The 17,948-nt window shown below is 47.5% G+C and overlaps 1 protein-coding gene across 2 annotated transcripts in view; it reads left to right on the top strand.

Annotated features, from left to right (window-relative positions):
• Positions 1–3,923: 3,923 nt before the first annotated feature.
• LOC135897034 (transketolase) overlaps positions 3,924–17,948 on the top strand; it is a 42,870-nt gene continuing 28,845 nt past the window's right edge. Inside the window, exon 1 of one of the 2 annotated variants that reach the window (XM_065425599.1) lies at positions 3,924–4,109. In XM_065425599.1, coding sequence (XP_065281671.1) covers positions 4,003–4,109 — 107 coding nt within the window. In that variant the 5' untranslated portion in view covers positions 3,924–4,002. Of the gene's footprint in view, positions 4,110–15,999; positions 16,350–17,948 lie in introns of those variants that run through there. The other variant, XM_065425600.1, reaches the window with a different exon arrangement.

Genomic DNA, 17,948 nt, shown 5'->3' on the forward strand with positions numbered 1-17,948 from the left:
AGTGTTTTCAAAGTTGGGGCTCGTGGAGCCGGTCCGCGTTCAATCGGAGGTAAGTGTTGTCGTTTTCTAACTGTTTTTGATCAGTCTGGCCTGCGTACATACGTGTGATGGCCTTGTTTTTCACCTTCGTTAGACCTTGCGCTTAGCGGTAAGCGCGCCATGGAAAACGAATACGAAAGTATGTCATCGTTGTATTTTTCATTCCTCCACGTTCGTATAGCGTCAGTCTGCCGCTTTTAAAGTGCGGTCCGGTGCTGTACTATCGATGTCACTCGCGTAAACAACACGCACGCGTCAGTTTACTGGCTATCGAGAATCTGAACAACGAGGAAAACAAGCGAGCACTACGCTATAGTCGCGCCAACATGGCTTCCATGTCGAGAGTGACTGCCTATCGTCTCATCAGCTACGCCGTGCAGGCCGATGTGCGCGCAATATTGGAAACTGCTGGCGAACACATTGAAGCAGGGAATCTTGCTGGTGTCGCTTCCAGCTCCTTTCGGCCAGTGGAAGTTTCCGCACCACCTCCGAACCTTTCGCTCAGCCACATTGCGAGTGGCGGCGTATGTGGCGGTGCGGAGGAATTTTGCGATGTGGACCAGACTACTGACAGCCTTCATAGCGGTCACAGCTTTCCCGTGGAACCCGACAACGTGCTCGACAGGCGCCACAGAAGCCCTACACAGTAGGACACCGTAACGGATTCTAACACAAGCTCATTGTTGAAAGAACTGGACATTGCATCATTGAAAGAAGACCTGCGACAATGGAGCTTTGAATCGAATGTACCCCACGATGTCGTAACAAATCTTTTAAGGGTTCGTCGCTCGCATTCTTCCTTGCGCGAGCTACCTAACAGTTTGCTGTAGTTGCAAGACAGCAATTTATACTGATGCTACTTACGACTGTAAGTCTGATTCATGACATGCTGTAGCATTTTACGTGAACTGTTTAGGGCAATCTTTAATATGAGTGAAACTAGAAGCCAGTTAGCACTTTTTTATTACCAAGACATCATTTAGGTTGCACAACTTTTCAATGCTAACTGGATCCCAATTCATCTTTATAGCTGTATTTTTTTCTTGTTTCTCTTCAACCGAAGAAGCACGTGGCTGTTCAAAGAGGGGACTCATCCAAACAAAAAACGACACGCGTACTATATACAGTCCCTCCTGAGCTCGAATGTGGCAGTCAGCTTCAGCTGGTTTGGTATGAAGGGAAAAATAAATTATGTGAGTTGCATCTGTGCTAGCTAATGTGTGGTGAGTTAGGTGTAGCAAGCTCGATATCACTTTCTTCTTTTTAAATGTAGTGTCAAGCAGCATACTTACTGTACCTCGGCTGCTTTCACAGAATGGACCCCTTATTGCCTAGCTAGATGGATTTTCCGTGGCAAAATATATATAATGCAGGACATTGTAACAGGTTATGGCTTATACACCTATTATTCACTTTGCCGAGTCTAGTGCTGGTATTTAGTTTTGTCTTTTTAGCGTAACATGAAACTGGTCCAAGTTTTGTGTGGTGTGTAAAACTTATAAGAAGGATAATTTTGCTTATGCATGCAGGGACATGTACTAATGCGGTCAGACACCCAAATGCCACTATAGGATATCCAGAGGGCCGCCGTGACGTGGTTCCGCCATGCTGCCGAGCGGCTTGCTGCGCAACAAACATAATTTTGTTTATTTTCAGTGTCAACTATGATCATGCTGAAAGTCAGTTTTCTCGTTGCATATTTTCTGCGTTGTCTGTATGAACATTCTTTTTTTCACCAGTATTTCGTTTTCTTTTTTGTTTTAATTTTACCGTTTGCCACATTCAGCACCGTCATTTTTTGATGTATTGTTTCCTGCGCCTAATTGAATGTTTTATTTCCTGAAATTTAATTTCTTTACTAATGCACACAGCCTGCACTGCCTGCTTAACTCTCTTCTACCAGTGGGCAATTAAGAGTTAAGAGAGCAGAATTCAGAGTATTAAATGCACCATTGGTGCATTTGCGAACACTATTGTACAGTGTTTAAAAGGTGCACAGAAATACACACAAGAACACCTTAGCAAGTAAATACAACTTTGAATTGTGCACTACTAAATGAATTAAGCAGGCTGGGCGCACTAGTAAGGAAATTATGTTCCAGGAAATTAAAATTTCTGTTATGCACAGGAAACAACACAGAAAAAAATGTAAACTTTATATTATGGGTTCCTGTGAGGAGAATGTGTCTTAACTATATATATGTGTTCATCTTATATATGGGAAGTGGGCAATAAACATTACATTTCCTTCCAAAGTTTAACTGTCGTTAACTATTCAATGATTTATATTGGATTGTTCAACACAAGATTAGTGTCATACACTTAATAAAAAAATCCAAAATTACTAAGAATGGTTTAGAAATACATTTTTATGTCCAAACATTTCTAAATATTAGCCGTGTTCAGATAATTTCGAGATGCGCTGCACTTGTTCCATTCTTCTTTTTTATTATTCAATTCTGTTCTAGAACTGTTACAGGGTGATGGCCTTCAGTGCTTTTGTCATTTGCTCCTTTACCTGTTCCTCGACCTAAAAGCATCTCCAAGCTCTTGTTTCAGGCTTGGAATTGAAACATGGAGGGCAATAAGATCCATTGTTGTCCCATTATACAATGGGAACTTCCACACAGTCAGTGTTGTGTAGCTGGATGTATGTGCTTCTGTGCTCGCAGCATTGGTTCCATGGTTTTCAAAATTTGGTAAACATACAAATAGAGAGGAGGAGGAGGAGGAGGATGGAACTTAATTATTGCAGATACCGTTGCGCGGTTTATTCCTGGGTGGTTCTCTCTGACAGGGCTCCACTGGCGATCGCGGCTCGCCGGGCCTGGTCGAGGGTCGCCAGTTGGCTTCCCAGGTCCAGTTCGGGGAGTCTCGCCTCCCAAGACCACGTAGTGAGTGTGTGTGTGTGTGTGTGGGTAAGCGTGACTCGTGGCGAAATTGCGTCGCCCGGACGGTCGGTGCATTCGTGTGTTATGTCCGCGAGTGTCGCTGTGTGGTTGCTACACCAGGGACATGTCCGGAACGTATATCTGTCATTTGGGAGGATTTGGGGACTGGTATGGGTCATCCCAGGGACGTCCCACGCCTCCTGAGCAGGACATCCCAGAGACATCCAAAGGACGTCAGCGTGTTGCCTGGGAGATGATAACGTACATCTGTGAACCGCGATGTTATGTACCAAAAAGACCGACTAGAGCAGAAGGTGAATTTGCCTACGTCTTATTTCATTTTATTTATTTGTTTTTGTAGAGGTACCCATACGATAACTCTAACAACTATAGCGCAGCACACCATCCTTTACGATATCAGAAAGTCCATTTATACGCATTTTCTTCACGCTAGCAGATAACTTACCGGATTTACATCAGTAAAGCACTACGTTCTACATTGCGAATGATATAATTAGGCGCAAATTCGTGTTAAGATCTGTACGTTAGCTTATTTTTTGAAAATGGTGCAAATTTGAGGCCCCCGAATGCTAGCTAGCTCCTGAAAATTTGTTGCCTGCAAGAATGCGTTCAATAATAACTCCAGTGGTCATTTTGCAAGAGATTGCTTGATTTTGAAGTGCATTCTGCTGAAGCGGCGGAGCAACAAAAAATGCAAAACTACTTTTTTTTGCAAGAAGTCACTTACGTTTGCAAGCCTGCTGCCGCCATCTGTCGAACAATTTTTAAACGAAGTTCTAATGGGGAAAGCAAAACATGTTAAAACACTGAATTCATAATTTAAAAACTGCTAGTTTAACAAATATAACTTGTTTTATTACATTTACAACAGTAGTAACTAAATTTAAAGTTAGAACCGTCACGTGTCGCTGTATGCCATATCTAACTGAGAGGGGAACTGCATGTATTCGTCTAGTAATTATGGCAAATGAAGAAACTAACGTAAAAAACGCGGAAGGCGCCGGCTGGAGCAATTGGAGTGTGTCCGAGAAGTCCCTGAAGTTTGGACATCATGGCCAATTATCATCGACCGGATGTTAAAACATCGCAGGAGCTCAAGGACATAGCCAACAAGCTTAGAATTCTCAGCATCAAGGCGACGAACGCCAGCAATTCGGGGTGAGTCGGTCGCTGCAAACCCGCCGGTCGGCCGGCGTTTCTATGGTGATACGCCGCGATGAACGATGTGACAAGTGTTTGGCGAAGGTGAATACTGTAGCCACGTGTCCTATTCTCTTCTTTACTTTGAGTTCTGGCTAGTAGAGTGGTTAGAAAACTGATATCGCGAGGTTTCCGGAGTCGATTACTCGCCGCACGTGCCCATGTTGCGTCTGTCTGCAAAAGATCGATAGACGGCTTCCGGTCTCCATGGGCCCACGTGCTCCGTTTTACATTTCCCAATCGTTTCCAAGAGTCACCGCTAATAGTGGCCTATTTATAGAATGACGATGGGCTGAGCCAGGCTTGCCAGTCAACTCCCGCGCGGAGGTTTCGCTTGCTTGTTTTCCTCAAACCGCTTTCGCAGTGCCGCGACGTTATGGACTGGTGTCGCCATCTGGGAACGCTTGCGGGTACAATTGAGTTACCAGAGAATGACGCGGGTTTTTCGAGTTTTCAAGGCCGAACAATTACAATCTTATGCTCAATGGGGACTGATGAAAGATTCTGCTACATTGACGGTGTTAGCTCATTGGCGATGCGTCGGTCTCCCGTTTCTTTCTTCTATTTCTAATTTATTAAGGTTTAAAATTGCCGGTTGCCTGCCGACACATAGGAAAGACGTCTTGTGTCGTTAAGCCGGCTTCAGTTAATTACTGCTTTCTCGTGAGAAACATCAGCCGCGGATTAGAACGGAATCAAATCTGGTGCCGAATTTTCTCCTGTCAGCCACACCACTCGACAATCGTCTGTGCGACACATAGTTAAGTTGGTAAGCGTGGTGGTGGTGGTGTGCATAAAAAACAAACAAATATCAATTTTCTGTAGTGTTCTCATTTAAAAGCACGCCTATATTATATATTCGTAATTGCGTAGTCCATGTATAAGTTTCCCTGCAGTCTACATGTCTCGTTCGCGTTCACGATCTCAACGGCGCAACCAAACCGTATACTTGTGCTCCAGTAATACCGTGCACCGCTACGGAAGTGACAGAGCTACGTGAACCCATTCAGAAGGCGGATTCGTAAGGCTAAATAGCGCGCAACAGCCGTCACTGACTGACCAGCGTTTGTGGCCTGTTCTATGTGTGCCCTGGTTCTATCATAATAGCCGCTCGTTCGTTGACAAGTCCAAAGCTTTAATGCGGCCCACTTATTGAGGTCGCCGAGGTGCGGTGGTGCTACCGTCTGTTTAGGTGTCGGCAAAAAAGATGGTTGGTCCCATGTCAGCGATACATGCAAATGGGCTTGCGCATGTATAATTAGTGCAAATAACTACCAAGTCTTTTAGCGTTGTGATTACTTTAAGGGCTCTGCGAACTTAAGGAAAGGTTTTTTTCCTTCTGAACAGTATAGTTCAAGGTGGATGTCAAGAAAATAAAGAAAGCAAAGAGCTAGTGTACATATTCGCCTGCATCTCACATTGTCTGTAATAATAATATTTGGGGTTTTACGTGCCAAAACCACTTTCTGATTATGAGGCACGCCGTAGTGGAGGACTCCGGAAATTTTGACCACCTGGGGTTCTTTAACGTGCACCTAAATCTAAGCACACGGGTGTTTTCGCATTTCGCCCCCATCGAAATGCGGCCGCCGTGGCCGGGATTCGATCCCGCGACCTCGTGCTCAGCAGCCCAACACCATAGCCACTGAGCAACCACGGCGGGTAAACACACATTGTCTGTACTCGCCGAACACGTAATACACTTGCTCTATGCGACCCAGTGACCACGATCTGTTTACTAACATGCAAGTGGCTGGAGCGTCGAACAGCTCTGTGAACCCGATGCTCCGATTGGCCGACGCCCGTCGCAGCTTCCGCAACGCTGCACAGTTTTACCGAAACGCGGAACCTGTGCAGGCGCCGTCATTTCGTTTAGCGTGAAACCGGTCTTTATCGTGCAGTTATAGCCTGCCAGTATCGGGAAGCCGGAAGCGAGGCCACTGGCTGCAGTGTTAACTTGTGTTTGTTTTGCTCGGCTCCTAGCGCTGGCTACGGCGCGAAGGAAATGTATATTTATTTATATTTCTTTTTGTTTTATTCGCTTTTCAGCAGCCTTCTTGCTTTTCGCACCGCTTTATTACAAGGACGCTTGCTCAACCTTACACCCCTCGTTCTTTCTTTCTTTCTTCTTTTCTTTTCTTTCTTTGTCAGGGCCGTGTTTCGAAGCACGAATTGCTCTTGCGTATTATGCCTAAGGGCATGCTTTCGAATTAAAAAAAAAAAAATTGCTCTTGCGTATACGTCTTGCAAGCTTGCGCTGTTCGGGGACGCAGCCAGTCCAGGGATACGCTTGGCCAGAGATGAGTGATTTGTGGGCGGTGTCTGGGCCGTGGCCGTGCGTGTAGCTGCGGTGCTGCAGTTGTTGCGCGCGCTGACGGTCGCATGTTCCGGAAGAAACGTTGATGGCGCCTTGCCAGAATGCAGCGCCGAAGCGGTCGCCGTATTTCGTGCGCGGGAAACGCGCAAATTCAGTTTTAGTTAGGCGGGTTGCACAGTGTTATACATCCTTCCAGTGGATGCGGCGGTCCTTCACGAGCATGTTACTGGAGAGGAGAGGTCGGTGGAGCTAAATGACAAGAACGTTGGGAACTTTCTTCGTTGTACTACATAGCAGATTGCATATAGGTAGTTAGAGAGCTCGTCTGTGCAACGGAACATACATACATACATACACACACACATACGTACATACATACATACATACATACATACATACATACATACGTACGTACGTACATACATACATACATACATACATACATACATACATACATACACTCATACATACATACATACATACATACATACATACATACATACATACATACATACATACATACATACATACACTCATACATACATACATACATACATACATACATACATACATACATACATACATACATACATACATACATACGTACATACATTTTGAGGCAAAACCTTCGCACGCTTTCTCGGTACATTTGTTCGCCACCTTCTAATCGACTAATTCGCTATGCTGTTGTGTAATACGTGCATGCAATCATCAGAGAAAGCGGGAGGGAGAGCAAAACTACGCATTTGCATTGCATAAATTTGTTTTTCTTTGTGGTACTGAAACCGACACTGTGTACAAGGTGACGTTTACAAAAGGTCCATTTTTGTATTTCGTTGCTGTAGCGCGTCATCCCCCCCCCCCCCCCCCCCACAGACGCACTTGTGGTTTCTATAATTACATTCACGGACCATGCCGCCGGCGAAGATAATAATCGCACGCGCTGGTGCGGTTGAAAGAGCGTTCCTCGAATGCGGAAGCCAACCCCAGACAAGCTGCATGCGCAAGAGAGCACTCGCGGTTGGTTCATTCGGCTTGCCTTGCCCGACTTGCCACCGAGTGACCGGTTAAAAATAGTTCATCGCGATCAAAGCGTTCGTCATCTACCAGGAAGACCGTAACAAGCCGATCACTCAGCGACGCTGTATAGCACGCGATTCCGCCACTTCCATAACCGGTTGCTTGCTCGGTGTGTTTCCTGAAATGTATGCATATGCGTACCTAACGACGTCAAAGATTGGATTGGTTAGCTCTGCATGACCCAAAACCCAACATCGCGACTTCGGACGATCGAGGACATAAAACTGAAGCAACTGAAGTGCAAAGACAAGCTACGGGGGCGGAGCTACTGCACGCGTGTTACTGCGCCAAGTAGTCCGGCAGCGCTGTGACAGTGCTTTTGGCTTCTCGGAACAGGCGCCGAATCGACTCAAGCTTCCACGTGCGACAGCTTCGCGTTTGCCAAGACGACGGGGATGAAAGCCTCCAAATAAGCAAACTTAAACACACTCAGTGGTGCGTTTTCTCTTTAACCGTTGTAAACAAGGTGTTATCGTTTCCTTTTCCCCAGCTCAAACTCACGCTAATGAAGATGTGGAACTCTTTGCGGGAGCGCTCTCGCTTCGCGTTTTGCCTCCGCGCAGTTTTCCCTTCATTGCCGCAGAAAGTTGTCCGCAAGTTCAGTACACGCCAGCGCTGTAACATGCAGGTAGAGTCAAAAGTCCTACGGAATGCCAGATCTAAGGAAAAAAAGTAAAAAAAAAGGCTGTATACATTTCCTGCCGCGCGTGTATGCACGAATGCGACAGTAACGTACTGCCTTTCTTAGTGCATCATCATGGTATTCACACTATGCGTAGGATCCCTTTCTTTCGAAACTAGAGCAGAAATATGTTACCATCTCAGCGATATCCACAGTGAACTTTCTCTTCTTAATCCTTCCCTCCCCTTTTCCCTTCCCCCCGTGTAACGTAGCCGACCGGGCTCAGTCCTGGTTAACGTCCCTGCCTTTCACTTATAATTTTCTCTCTCTCCACAGCCGGGAACTGCTTCCGGCGATTCGCCATGTTTGTGGAGGAGTGCGCCCGGCTTCAGCCGTCTCACCTTTTCCGCTCTCCGTCGATACGATACGCCAGCTCTGTTACATGCACCGCATGACACGATCGTCCTTCCCCGGCTCGAACTATACGTTCCCCTGTCGCATTGATACGATTCGCCTTTCTAGCGCATTACTGCCGTTTACGTGCGATTCGAAGCTTTGGAAATGCGATGCGACGTGCCACTTGTCGCACTCGTATACGAACGCCGCTTGTGTCCGTCGTTCAACGTTTTTCGACGCATTGTTTGGTGCGCACATTGGCTCCTTGCGGAACTTTAAGCAGCACCGTATTCTCCCTCTTGTTCTTCTTCTCTTCTTTCTTTCGTAACGTGTCTTTTCTATTATATTTTACTGTTCTTACACCCTTTCCCCAGCACAGGGCAGCCAGCCGTTCTGAGAACTGGCTAACCTCTCTCTTTTCCCGTCTATTCGTGCTTCGTCCTCCTCCTCCTCATCCTCCTTGGTAACGAACCTTGTTGATCTCTAGACGTTGCGTTGGTCTCCATCTTCCGCTTCTGTGCTTTACACATCTTTGGTCGGGAGCAGCTCGCAAGTCATCAGGTCATAATTCCATTTATATGGAAGCTATACGCAAGGAAGCTGCAATGCACACTGGGGCGCTGGTGGACATGTACAGACAGACTGCAGTCTTCTGGTTCTCTTGAATGATTCAATCCGTGGGTCACTTGGCAGTGGCAAAAGTAGGGGTACGCCTGGGCGACCACGCGTTTCCTCGTTGTCGAAATATTATTGTGATCATCGCTGCCGTGCCAGAGCCCACCCATCATTTAAGCTGCTCGAGGGTCCTGTCCTAAACGCTGGTCGCCGCGGACGTGGGCGGCAAGCAACTTCCCAAGGTCATTGCAAACACGCATGCGGAAGCGGCCGACTTGTGCGTACGCGGTTGGTCCTCATTCTGTAGACAAAAGTTTGCTCGGCGGATGGAACGTCTAGAGCTTTATGATGACACCAACACACACACACACACACACACACACACACACACACACACACACACACACACACACGCACACGCACACACGCACACACACACACACACACACACACACACGCGCACGCACGCACACAAACACACACACACACGAACACGCACGCACACACACACACACACACACACACACACACACACACACACACACACACACACACACACACACACACGCGCGCGCGCACCTTAAATCACACACTATATGTATACCGGCTGTTCCTGCAAGCACTTTTAGAAATATTTGAGATATAGCCCTTTCGAAATTAAGGGGACGTTACTTCGAAGACGTCCCCGGAGCGCTGGCGACAAAGGGGTGACGTGTGATCTTAGGAAATCAATCGACAATAAAAAAATCCAATAATTTACTTTCAGGCTCTAAATGTCTGAGGGTTCATCGTAATCCGCAGGTTGAAGCCCCGTCACCCTAGACACCGTATAACCTTGCTGATCTTGAAGAACGCAATCTACTCGCGGAACTGTGGCACGAAACTGTGGCTCTCGGAGCGCGCGAAACCGGAACTGGGAGGCTCCAGCGTGAGCGTAGCCGTGGCCCTCGAAGCGACGTTCTGCTTACGTCACCCGACCACGGGCTCGGTGAGCCGCCAGCTCGCTGCCCCCCTCCCAGTCTCCCCCACCCCCTCTTTGAAGAATTATATATATATATATATATATATATATATATATATATATATATATATATATATATATATATATATATATATAAGGGTATGACGTCACCATGAGCGTCGCTTCTGGTCATGGCTAGGTGGCGTGAGCCAACGCCCGAATTCAAAAGGTTCACTTTTTATCCATCCATCCACCGATCCTCTCGAGGCGCGGCCATAATATGCAGGTGTTCTGTGGCGCGGCCACGCGCGCGTTTCAGCTTGCTAGTTTCGGTTTCGCGCGCCCTGAGAGCCGAATGTCGTCGTGCCACACAGTTCCGCGTTTTCCCAGACCCAGAAGTTGACACGGATTGCACGGAGAACTCGCTTCAGTTTCACGAAATTGCGATGAGCCTGCTGAGATAAGAAGTTTAAGATCTCTCGAGTTTCTCGTTCAAAGCTTAGCACCGGTGTGTCATTGTGACGTTACGGATTTCAAGATATTTTTGCATATTTGGGCCGTTTCCATGCGTAAAAGGCGTTCGAAACATGTTCCACTTTTAGTTCCTTTATAATGCAATGTGCATGAGGCTTGCTTATCGTTAACTTGTATTTGCTAGTTTGGAGCGGATGCTGTGGAACTGCTTCACGTCACATTTACGTGCACGTTTCCACAAGTCTCTCTCTCTCTCTCTCTTTTCTTGTTTTTTTTAAAGTCCTTTTCGGATTAGCAATATACACGTTCACGGCAGGACTGATACTTCGTGTAACTTACAAACTCAGCTAATTTATTTCTTTGTAATGTCCCTCTAATATACTACAATGAAATTTATGTTCTAGAACGACTAACTCTCCGCCGCGTCCTGTACTTCGACACGCGTTGGCAGCACGGCACTCGACAGTCGAAGCGCACTCTTACAGAATCCCCTGCATGCATGCAAATGCTGCACACGCATTTAACACAAGTTGGGCGCGCGTCTTTCGAATTTTTGCACCCAACAACTGTGTATGGCTCGTACGCATCACTTATCTTCGAATACGGTGAGACCATTTTTCACTGGCTTCGGGACTGTATACATTGCACTGCCTGTATGGTATACATAAGTGCAGGGGCGTCAATGAATGATATGCGTACACCTTCGCATCGGATGTGACTTTTGCGCGTCCGTGACCGTTGATCAATCAATAAAGTGCGCTTAAGGCTGTATGCTGTGCACTGTTCATTTATACCGTGCTACGTACTACGCGCGTGCAAATTACATAAGCGTCTATATTGAGACACAGTGGGCCTGCATGCCCGCGTGCAACAAGCTCTATTATTCTATTCATCTTACAGTCACGAATTCGATAGTAACGAGCGTTTTGATGGCGTTTGCAAGCCGCTTGGTTCCTGCAAAACCCAATTAATTAAGCGGAGCTAAGGATTTAGCTACGGAAGCACTGGAAGTGGTAAGGCAGGTAGTGACCGGGGATCCGGATCAGGAGACTGAAATAATCAGAAGAATAAGAATGGGCTGGGGTGCGTTTGGCAGACATTCTCAGATCATGAACAGCAGGTTGCCATTATCCCTCAAGAGAAAAGTGAATAGCAGCTATGTCTTACCAGTACTCACGTACGGGACAGAAACCTGGAGGCTTACAAAAAGGGTTTTACTGAAATTGAGGACGACGCAATGAGCTGTGGAAAGAAGAATGATGGGTGTAACGTTAAGGGATAAGAAAAGAGCAGATTGGGTGAGGGAACAAACGCGAGTGAATGACATCTTAGTTGAAATCAAGAAAAAGAAATGGGGGCACGGGCAGGACATGTAATGAGGAGGGAAGATAACCGATGGTCATTAAGGGTTACGGACTGGATTCCAAGGGAAGGGAAGCGTAGCAGGGGGCGGCAGAAAGTTAAGTGGGCGGATGAGATTAAGAAGTTTGCAGGGACGACATGGCCACAATTAGTACATGACCGGGGTAATTGGGAGAAATATGGGAGAGGCCTTCGCCCTGCAGTGGGCGTAACCAGGCTGATGATGATGATGATGATGATGATGATGATGAAGGATTTCGAGCAAGCAAAATCCGTTTGTGTTATTAGTAGTCGTGTGCGCGGGGATCTCGTTGCTTTCGCAAATTTTGCTCTTGGACTGGCTTCCCGGAACATCTATAGCTGTGCTCGGTGCAAGATTTTCTGGCACGTGCGTATATATCTACAAGAAGACTCTCTCACCCCTCACCCTCCTCCCACCGTCCCTGCCCTTTCTCTCTCTCCTAGACATCTTTATTTAGGCTTAGCAACTAAACCCTATAGCCACTTCGAGGCGGTTATCGCGCGCGTTGATATCGAGAAATGGCGTCTTGTATCTTTCGGCGTCTCGCGTGCCCTCCAGCCTCGAAAGTTTCGCTGCGCGCTTATCGCCCACCGAGCAAATATTGTGGTCGCCCGCTTATCTCGGCGCCGTGCCTCGTTCAAGTGCGTGTAGCCCCCACGTTGGTGGGTGTTCGACTTGGATATATATATATACGCGCAACTCTTTCTCCCAAGTGTCTGACGCTGCGTGCGCAGGCTTCGTGTTTCGCGCTATCGCTCGCTCCTGAAACTCCGTCCGGTTCGTGAGACAGGGAAGAGATACGTTGAAACAGGCGCTAGCGATAGCCGTGTCCTCTTTTATTCATTTGTGCTCTCTATACTCGTTCATCCAGCGCGACGGCAAACCCTTTCTCTCTCGCTATGTTGTAGCCGAAATTCGAGCTTCAAATGTTGTTTACGCGAAGGAGCTCTGACGTTTCTGGATAAACACGACTGTGCGACCGGTATAAAAGCCTGCGTCTTTGAGGAAGGAAAGCGCGATGTGAGCATGGCTGTGACAGTGTGCACAGGGAATCGAGATGCGGGTGCACTAGAGTGCGAGCTGTTCAGATAGAGCTGGAGTCGGCGAATCACAAGCACTGATCACGCGGGTGCAACACTCAGGAGATCGTCAAGGAGGTCGTCTGCTCTGTCTTGCTAGCGCGGTCTTCAGGGGCGCGCGTGCAGGGCATACATAGCTCGCTGCTTTCACCCCATGAACTCCCTCCCACGTAGTTCATGCATGCGCAGAACGCCAAGAAACCTTCAGAAATGTGCGAGAAATCGGAAATCGCCGCTTCGTCGGTTGCAACTTCGCTTTCTGCTGACCTATTATAGTTCAGATATAGCAAAGAAGAAGTATTCACACCAGTCACTGAGTCGGGACCCGCCGTGGTTGCTCAGTGGCTATGGTGTTGGGCTGCTGAGCACGAGGTCGCGGGATCGAATCCCGGCTACGGCGGCCGCATTTCGATGGGGGCGAAATGCGAAAACACCCGTGTGCTTAGATTTAGGTGCACGTTAAAGAACCCCAGGTGGTCAAAATTTCCGGAGTCCTCCACTACGGCGTGCCTCATAATCAGAAAGTGGTTTTGGCACGTAAAACCCCAAATATTATTATTACTGAGTCGGGTTATTCGTAGTCGGGGAAACTTGCTCACCCGCGCACAAGGTCAGAGTTCGCCGCCATTCTGCGCGAATGAGTAAACATGTTGTGTGTGTTAGGCCATGCGAATAGACTATTCGCGCTGTTATATACGTTTGCCTTATACGCCCCTGACGCAACGACAAGTCCTTTTTGTAATTGTGCGCCCCTTCTAAACTGTGAAGTGCGGGGGCACAACATTTAGGTGCCGGTGTTGCTTTAATCGCGTTGGATTTCCCGCAAAAGACGAGCTTTTACTCTGGGCCATTTTCTGCATTGGCAGTAGAAAGAAAGACGCTGTTCGGGGAACTCGATGGTGTCGAATTCCTTTAACACGACGTCACAGAACGTTCCAATGGATTTTATCGCTTTTTATGAACGCATCTTTGTTCTTGTTTTATCACCTTTTCTTTCCTTCGTTGCTCTGTTTTGCCACCAAGTTTTCCTCGAAGTCTGGCCCGTTCGCAGAACAACGCTAGATTGATTTCGTATGTATAGCAAACCCGGGATTTTCTTTCTTTTTTTCCTGTTGCGCAGTTTTCTCCCCCCCCCCCTTCTTTTTTTATTTTACTGACAGCGTAGTACTTACCGTATACGTGCTCTTACTTTGAACGTTTCCCCCGCTCACGTAGCACTGCGTGAAGGACAGGCTCCGGGGAACAAAAAAAAAAAAGGAATCATAAAAAAGAAAGGTCAACAAACGACAGCGCTCGACTCGGGCAACACACTTGGAGGCGGTCCCACTTATTTCGCGTCGTTAGCGGTTTCCGCACCACTTGTGCTGTTGGCACAGTCACCGGCCCAAGTCGCTTGCGCGTTGTCAACCCGAATGACCGTCGGACCGCGTGGACATGCAGTGTCATATGTGCACGCGCTGACCTTGGGTCAGCGCACGAGCTGTGACGCAATGGTATGGACGAACTGACGTGGTGAAATCATAGGTTGACCCCCTTGGCTGTCATTGCGCCCTTTGAGTATGCAAGGTTGAGCCTAAGCAAGGAGCCTTTAACGTCATGGTCACGGATGGACATTGCGTTCTCGATCGCCACTTTCCTGTAGGTGTGCTTGTCTGTGTAATGCGATTAATGACGCGATTCTCAAGATTAGAATTCTCGAACGTAAATTCTGTCGCGCAAAATGCGTATAGATACGTGTAAATCCCAGGTCTTTCGTGCATGGATGTTGGTCGTAACAAGAATGTGGCCGAGTTTTGTGAAGCGGCTGCAAGCCCAAATTTCGTGCCGCAGAAAAAAACAAAACAAAGAATCATTTAGAGTTTTGGGGCGACAAGCGTTTGACGACAGATTTCGAAGCTTTGTCCGAAAGCTGTACACTTATGTACAAGTTCATCCAGGACCCACTTGCACGAAGCTAATTAGTATGCAAGTGACTATTATTTGTGGAGTGACAATTAGCTAAGAATTTGCGTGGCATCTTCACGTCTATTGCGCGAAACGTTTTAGCTGTGAGCGGTCGTGAGTAAACGTGCCTGTGATTAAAATTTCACTGACTCCCAGTTGCTCAGCTGACGATTACGTTAATCCTTAAATAAAGAGGTCGTGTAGACGGCCCCGTTGCGTTATAGTAGATAGTAGAGTGTTGATTTGGACCAGTATAGTAGTATAGTAGTATAGTAGTATAGTATAGTATAGTATAGTATAGTAGTATAGTATAGTATAGTATAGTAGAGTGTTGATTTGGACCAGTTGGTGCTTCCTGAGAAGCGGTTTGCGTGTGAACGACGTCGATCGGGAAGACAAAGAACAAACACAGACAAAGGAAAGAAGAAAGAAAACAAGAACACACAGTGTGGTACGCGACTTCACACGTCGGTTGTATCCCCACTAAGCATTACCTCGCATAAATTTAATAATCTCTCTATCCTGAAGCGCTACGGAAGCTGCTCTTACACACGTCCTCTGCGCCCGATTGATAATGTAAACTTTTAATACTTGTCTCTCCAGTTATGTGGTCGTCTTTTGTTATAAATAACGTGAGACCCGTATATAGCTACGTGCACTCCCCCTACCCCCTTCCAAATTGTTGTTTTAGTATGGGGCCTGTCTAGACCCCCGTCATCCCCCCTCACCTTCCCCGTTCCCGGCCAAGTGCGCTGGCGAACACAATAAACCCGCCTTCTGCATGACCTTTTTTTCTTTTCTTTTCCCGGCGTGCCGGCGCTACACCTGCCGTGCCATTTCCTTCTTTGCGATTGCGTGAAACTTTTTTTTTTTTCCCGCGCCGTCATTGTCAGCGGATGCCGGCCGGTTCCGGCTAGGCGCGCCGCCGTAGCCGTAGCCAGCCGCCATTGGGCCACCGGCTAGCCGTCGCACGAAGCGAGCACCACGTGACGCCGGCACACCGTCTCCGATAAAGCGGCGCTCCCGGCGAAAAGCCCGTTTTCCCCGTTGCCGGTCCGCCTAGTGTGATCACCTTCAGTGTACGCGCGCCCGTCCAGACGGTTTTTCCCGGTCGCAGCAGCTTGCCCACAGGCCGCCGCGCACGCCTTCGACATTGTGCCCTTGAGCCGGCCACCGGAGCGATTCACAGGTGTCTTTGCGCTTTCGGCAAGCCCGTAAACCATCAAGGGGGAAAAACATGGACGCGAGCACTTACCAGGAGCTGCGGGACATCGCCCACAAGCTCCGCATCCTGTGCATTCAGGCCACCAATGCTTCGAACAGCGGGTTTGTAAAGCTTCCGTCTTGTTTGTTTTCCCGACGGCGTGTCGCTCAGGAGCGCCCGCTCTTCACTGCGTGATTTTCTGTTTCAAAGCGAGCGGCTCGTGAATATACTAGCAGTTCTGTGGCGCTCTTTCGTGGGAGCAAGTTATGCCGAAGCACGGGGCTGTAGAGTTAGATACTGTAAAGAAGGTCGAATGCCAGCTTCCTCGTTAATTTCACTCGTGTGATTGCGGCTTGAGCGCGCGCGTTATCACGCCATCCGGCGCGACGTCTGGAGCGCGTGTCCCGTTGATGGCTCCGCGAGGAGACGGATGTCGAGAGCGCGTGCGATAAACGCGCAAATTTTCGAGATGCCTGTTTGCGTTTCTGTAGTTTGTTCGTCTGCGAACGCGAGCTTTGCGAAGCCCGTCGGCCCCGCCCACTCGGGCTCGAACGGAGATTTCTGTTGCCAGAATGCCGTGTGTGCTCAGTTTAATTTTGGAACCTTAATTTGTAATGCGCAAGTAATGTTGAAGTGGCCCGTGCCCAACGAATTCTACTTGCCCCTCCCCCTTCTAGGATGCCTCTCCGCACATGCCTCTGTATTCGGCAGTAGCGCTAGAGAGTATTGCAACTCATCATTATGCCCGTTCCTGCATAATGTTTGTGCAGCGCTTTCCTTTGCATCATATTCTTTTAAATTCTTCTGTCGGTCATTTCCTGTGCCATAGTTATGCAAGACTGGTGTTGTGCCCCTTCTAGGGGCAGCTGACAGCAACCCCCCCCCCCCCCCCCTACATTATTTCTTTTTTTTTACAGTGAAGCTGTTTATGGGTAGGCTTCCGTGCATTTTTGTACAGTCGGTAAAAACTATCAGCAATGGCTCGTACCCTCCTAAGCAAAAAATGCAATGGCTCATCTTTCTCGTAATACAGAGGCTATGTCCATACTTGTATATGTGTATTTCATATATAGTCAACACAAATGTATATTTATGAATGTGTGTTTGTGTCCTTCAAAATTCTGTCACCTCTGGGTCATGTGCTAAACAGTTTCGCAGGTCATCCACCTTCAGAGTGTAATGGCCCATGATTTTTTTTTTGTCGGACTTTTTTTATAAAAGTTTTGTTTGTAGATGGCCTGTTAAATACTGTTACACAAAACACTTTCCTTGTTAATGTATGAACAACTTCTCTAAGTAGGTCTTCATATATTTAGACCCATATGAAGCCAATGGATAGGGGAGCTAAGGAAAGCATAGGGGAAGTTTAGATTTAGGTGAACAGTAGAAATGATTAAAAAAAATAAAAGTAGGCGGGAAAGCAGCTTGCCATCGACGGGAGCCGATTACGCATGCATTGCACTACCAGCTGTGATACACACCTGCCATGGTTGCTTAGTGGCTCTAAGCATGGAGACGCAGGATCGAATCCTGGCCACGGCAGCCTCATTTCGATGGGGGCGAAATGCAAAAACGCGCATGTGCCTAGATTTCTGTGCCTGTTAATGAACCCCTAGTTCGTCAAAATTAATCTGGAGTCTTCCACTACACCATGCCTCATAATTGGATTGCAGCTTTGGCACGTAAAACCCCATAATTTAATTTGAAATGACCAATTGTGA

The sequence above is a fragment of the Dermacentor albipictus genome, chromosome 5 (genome assembly GCF_038994185.2).
Source record: "Dermacentor albipictus isolate Rhodes 1998 colony chromosome 5, USDA_Dalb.pri_finalv2, whole genome shotgun sequence".
Taxonomy (NCBI): Eukaryota; Metazoa; Arthropoda; class Arachnida; order Ixodida; family Ixodidae; genus Dermacentor; species Dermacentor albipictus.